At 40.8% G+C, this 6000-nt stretch overlaps 1 protein-coding gene across 8 annotated transcripts in view; it reads left to right on the top strand.

Moving 5' to 3' along the window:
• The first annotated feature begins 5114 nt into the window (after window positions 1-5114).
• Window positions 5115-6000, top strand: part of TRMT11 (tRNA methyltransferase 11 homolog) — a 291709-nt gene continuing 290823 nt past the window's right edge. For 7 of the 8 annotated variants that reach the window (XR_012517189.1, XR_005578891.2, XR_012517190.1 and 4 more), the window contains exon 1: window positions 5115-5224. Coding sequence is in view for 4 of the 8 variants with exons in the window: in XM_074397506.1 (XP_074253607.1) it covers window positions 5153-5224 (72 nt within the window). In the remaining 4 variants the exon portion in view is untranslated. The other variant, XM_074397507.1, reaches the window with a different exon arrangement.

Below are 6000 nucleotides of genomic sequence, written 5' to 3'. Positions count from 1 at the left end.
TTTTGCCACTCTGGACTTTTTAAGTAGTACTAAAACCAGAAATTCAAATAAAAGGTGTTTTATAAACACCTTTCATGGTTGATCAGTGTATGAAAGGTATACTGTGGTGATGTAAACACACCTCTTTCAGATAAAGAATCCAAGGTTAAGAGCACAGCCTTTATTATTGTAACACTTATAACTCACATACTTCTAGATTTTGATATGAAAAAGTCATTTACAAAAGCTGGTGCCCACAACTTTCATTAATTTTTTTAGTATGCACTAGGTACAAGTATTCCAAGTCACTATAATGAAACTGATACTTGTTGATTCATTTGTTTATGAATCAGCTCTTATTCTTGCAATATAAATACAAACAATAGATCTGACTCAACTGAAATCAACTTAATAAAAATATCTAGTCCTCTTTTGATTGAGGAGAATGAGATCCTCATTATATGATTAGTTATTTAAAATCACAAAAATAAAGATGGATTAATAATCAATCATGCATTATTTAAACCAATCCTTAAGCCAAATATCTTTTAAGTATAATATTTTCTATTCATATGAAAATACTGTCGTTTCAACATAGTGAAACAGATTCAAATGTTTCCTAATCCATGCAGGCTTCACTGAAACTTATCCTCAACCTCAGCAATATTGTTTCTTCAGCTTCAGTTCATGGTATTTTGTTTATCTTCCTAGAATAGACCTTATACAATGTAGCCAAGATGTAGTAAGGTATTTCTTGCCACTGGATTTTGAGCTGCTTTGTGGCTGGGGGTTTATTTTTAAATTTGTCTTTGCATCTTCATTGCCTTAGCCTAGTGACTGACTCATATTTCTGGTAAGTAAATCTGTTTTAATCTCTTGAGTTCCCTAAAATGTTACCATAACAAACCAAAATCTGATTGAAGACCCTAATTTCAGGCAACTTTCAATCCAAAAATCAAGGGTATAACCTAGATGTCAGCTGGACCTTCCTGGCATTATGTCCTTCAGGTCAATATCACCACCTATATATAACTCAATTGTGAAATTTCTGAGTTTCCAAGAATTCATCCATGCTAGGTATTTCAGGCATTTAATAGCCAAACTTTTTCAGGGCTATATAGCTCCTGCCATCTTCCTTACTGTCTTCCTCTACTTCACTCATTGCTTTTGGAGCACATTTCTCTTACTTTCTCATTAGACATGTTTTAACTTTCTCTGAAGCCCTACTTCTAGCCAACATACCTGACCCATAAGAAATCACCTAACTTAAGCAGGATTAGTCAAGATATTTTCTCAGCTAAAAGGATTCTCTCAAGATTAATTACCAATCCAGCTTGTAAAAGATTTTCTTGTTACATCTTCCTCTGAGAAAAATATTTGCAACACTTTGCAAATTTATCATATAAGTTCACTCCTCAAAGGCAGTTAATAAAACATGCTATTTATCTGTGGTACCTGAGCCTCCTGGGATTTAAAGCATATCCAGCCATCCTTCTTTTCCTCAGGCAGTTACCCTTAAGCTTTCATGTGCTTCAGAACCACTTGGTGGGCTGCTTTAAAACAAACTCCTAGACCTACTCCCAGAATTTCTGACTCAGCAGGTTTGGGAGTTGGGGACGATTCTGTATTTCTAAATGGATTCCAAGTGATATTGATGCTGCCTGTCCTAGGACCACACTTTGACAACTCCTGCCATAAGTGGTGCTTAAATTTGGCTGCACATAAAATCAACAACTGGGGAGCTTCTAAAAATCTTTATGTCAAGGCCACACCCCAGCCAAACAAAATTTGAATCTCTGGGGATAGATTCCAGGCCTTGGTATTTTTTTAAAAATCTTTTCAGGTAATTACAATGTGCACCCAAGTTTGAGAACCTGTGCCCTACAGGATTAAGTAATTCCCCTTTGGGCCTTGTTATGGTAGACTCTCAAGAAAAGCCCTTTTATGGGACCTGAGACTATCTATACTATATATTAAAATTTTCCTACTCATGAGAAGCAAATAGGAGCAAGAGATGGGGATTATTGGGAATTGTGCTTAAACAAGAATCTGTGTGATTTAACAAGCATCTAGAAGATGAGAGGCATACCTACTTTAAATTACTTGCCAGAAGCCTTTCTTTGTTTAGAAATTATGATTGCTTCTGATTTTAGGAAGGAAGGGAGGACAAAAGACGTGACTCAGATGAGGCAAATGTGCTGTAATCTTTTGTTACCTCTTGTTCAAATGTTCTGCCAAGGAAAGTGATAAATGGCATCCCATTCAAAGACTTCTTGAGTTTCCAGCCTGTTTCCCTTCACATTTTTTCTATGCATAGAAACTGCTTTACAGGTAGCAAATTAGAGAGCATAGTTGGTAGCGAGGGATTCAAGTTTGTTTTGGGGAGTCTTTTGACCAAAGGATGGGATCTACATTTTTCCACTTCTGGGGATCTTGTTGGAAATTTGCCCTCAAGTAGCTGAGGCATACTTAAGTCAACTCAAGCTGCTTAAGTCTGAATTGGTGCCTCAGAATTCCAACTCATACAGGCTTATTTCCTTAGAGTAGGCAGTATTATTTCTCTCTTTCCAAAATTATCTTCATTTAGATTGAACAATAGGGGAGACCCCCCTCTGGGACATCAAGAAATTCAAACCTCAGTAATGCTTTGCTACGGTAAATTCTGTGCAATTCTTATGTAACCTATTCCAATAAAATTTTATTCTCCAAACTAATCAGAAGCCTCTGTTTACTAACTGCAAAAATCATAGTCTTAATACATATGAAGAGAACGTTTCTCTCTCGTATTGGTGTACAAATCCCTATGGTTCTTTGTGATACCTAGACCCTTTTCAAGTGTTAGATGTTCAGCCTGAGACAGATGCACTGGCAGTTTTGATATTACATATGACCTCTGCTGCTGGGGCCTGTTAACTTTCTATTTATTTCTCTGTGTCCTACTATCCTCAGTACTTAAGTGGCATATTAAAATCAAAACTCAAAATTCCCCTTTCCATTTCTGATCCGTACTTCCCTGGAATGCCCTCTTCATTTTTAGTTACAGGAGGCCTATGCCAGAGGCTTTACTTTTTGTACAATAGCTGTCTCGTAGAAGGAGCCGGGTTCTAAGAAGTCTGCCCTAGAAGATGTAACATGGATGGAACTTTGAATCAGTTTCCAGAAGTCAGACTATGAACCTCCTTGCTCCTTACAGTTAAAAAAAAAAAAAAAAAAGCAAATCTCTGGATGTTAGTTTGACCACAAACTTCCAAAGTCCTTACTCTCCTGCTGCACTCTTAAAAGTTCAAAAACTTTGAACAGGTCTGGCTCTGGGTCCTAGAAAGGCAGTTTAATAGATGTCACAGTAGTTCCATACTAACTTTAGTGGCCTATGCAAGGTTAATCTCTACTTCCCCAGACCATGTATCCAACAATTTAGATTCGTGATGTAAATACTCACCTGCTTATTTCTGAGGCGGAGATTTAGTCTTGAACTGTAGCACAAAGGTGCTAGATGAAAAATCAGTGACATCTGGTTTCATTTGGCTTCTCCAGGCCTTGTAGTCTCATTTATTGCCTCTATATGGCATCATATTAATCCAGGCATAAAAATCAGCATTTCTTGGATATTCTATATAACGTTGCCCCCATCAAAATACCATACGTTTGGTAATTTTGCTGAAGATTTGACAAGTTCTGGGGATGGGGCATATCAAGCACTGCACATCATTCCCCCATTTCATTGGTTTTCTGTCCCAACCTTAGCCTCTTTTCTCAAATAGTAAACAACTTTCTTTTCTTGTCTCAAAGTACTTTTATCCGCTTTTCTGAAGTTTTGGGGTCAAGAGACATCTATGCTTCTGAGAGTGACTTAGCACAAGTGAGACATATTCCTGACAAAAACAGATCTCTTGCTGACAAAAATTCTCATGTGATTTAAGAGAAGAAAAATGTCCTCAAGTGCCAATTGTTGGCCCCATTCACTATGCCAGATGTTATATTCAACACTTTATGAACATTATTCCACTTAATCCTTGTAACAGTCCTTTGCAGGAGGCAGTTTTTCCATTTTTAGTAAAACTCGGCTTCAGAGAAATGAAAAGGATATAGGTGGTAAATGGTGGAAATGAGGTTTGAATCTAATATTGACACCACAACCTGTGTTCTTAATCACTACACTACGCATCAACTACTTTTCTGGCACATGCTGCTGGGGATATGCCAGATACTCTTTTGCATCTTGTGCAATACCACAGAGGAATGCGAAAGAAATAGATCTTAATAGGGCAAAGGGCTCAGTACCCTCGAGAGCAGAAACAGCCCGGAGGGAGGGCTTGAGCCTACAATTCCAGCACTTTGGGAGACTGCGGTGGGAGGATCCCCTGAGCCCAGTTCAAGGTTACAGTGAGCTATGTCTGCGCCACTGCACTCACCCGGGTGACAGAGCAAGACTCTCTCAAAAAGAAAAAAAAAAAGTCATATATATACGTAGAATATGCAATTAAAATATATTTTATAAACTGTTACTATGAAATCTGTGCCAGTGTGAACTTTCTCCAAGTTTTAATTTATGGTTGTGAATTTAGTCTTAGGTCTGACAGATAACACAACCTAAGAATTATGCCGTACTTTGAGGAAGATATTCTTTTGGTTTTTGTTAAGGATAGAGTGAACCGTAAGAGATTATCTCAGACCACTTGCTTTATAAGGCATGTGCTCTCGAAAAGTCGTTACATAAATACGAAAAGTATACTAAGTGTTAAATGACCAGCTAAATCAGTGCCCGAAGGCTGTGCTGGTTAGACAAGTCTGCAAGGAAATGGTGAAATTTCAGTCCAGTTTTGAAGAACAGGATTTGAAGCGTTGTAGAGAAAGCTGGAAGTACACTCCAAGTGGGAAGATCACTGGGAAATACAGTCTTCTTATCACACGCTTCTCCTGAAAACCACGCGGGCCCCGCCCACCAGCTACTAGCGCTGAACTATCGCAACCACCTGGCACTCCCAGGTCAGGAAGCCCCTCAACAGCGACCACCGTTTCGGACTCCGCGCACAAAAAACGCACAGACAGCGCCTGCCTCGCCGAGCTTCCGCTTCCGGTCCTTCAGGCTCCGTCTCTGCGGAGACTTGGCTTTGGGAGGGAGAAAGAGGCGGGACTTCGCGCGAGCCGCGCAGGCGCACGGCGGGCAGCTGCAATGGCGGCGCCGTGTACCCTTAACAGGTATCTGCTGCTCATGGCGCAGGAGCACCTGGAGTTCCGTCTGCCGGTGAGTCCCGAGCGCCCTCCGCAACTTCCGACTGGAGAGGACGCTGGAGTGGAGTGGATGTGTGGGTCGAGGTCATCTGCATAGCTGGAGGGTGTTGGGATTCCGGGGGTTTGCGCTGGTCAGGGCGGGTCATGCGTCCCCGGTCCTCGGGCGGGGTGAGTTTGGCGGTGGGAGTGTGTGACAGAAGTCCGAGACCGAACCCCTCGGCTTCCTTAAACGTTTTCATTCATTCTTTTGCCCGTGTGCCAAGTACCGGAGTTAGGCAGGTGAATATGACCGGTCCTCTCACTCCCGGAGCTCTTCGCCTCGCGGAGGATAGAGACATCTAACAAATGCTCAGGCTGCTGTTTTAAGTATCATAATCTGCGGATCAATTCAGTGGAGGCGTTGGTGGTGGGGATTAGATGATGGAGAAATTGAGAAGAGTGTTTTATTCAAGAAACGTTCCCAGGGTGCACGCAGTCGAAGATGCGTACGCTGGGCTTCTAAAGATGACGTAAACAACGTCTGCCCTCTAGGAGCTTACTGTTCAGACTCAGGGCTGAGCACTTCATCGTAGAAGGACAAAATAACGTTGGTAAGAATTAGAATTACAATTATTATTATTACTGGATCACTAGATATGTGGCAGAGAGTGGTAAGAAGAGGACAGGGGAAGTAGACAGGGGCCAGAAAATGAAAGCCTTGAATACCCTGGAACTTTGGAAAGGGGATTTATTGAAGAGTTTTAAGTAAAAAAGATACCAAAAAATTAAATCAGTTTGACAACACTATGG

Source organism: Saimiri boliviensis, chromosome 4, assembly GCF_048565385.1.
Source record: "Saimiri boliviensis isolate mSaiBol1 chromosome 4, mSaiBol1.pri, whole genome shotgun sequence".
Classification (NCBI taxonomy): Eukaryota; Metazoa; Chordata; class Mammalia; order Primates; family Cebidae; genus Saimiri; species Saimiri boliviensis.
Note: the sequence above shows the minus strand (reverse complement) of the source record. Positions and strands in the feature narration are given on the sequence as shown.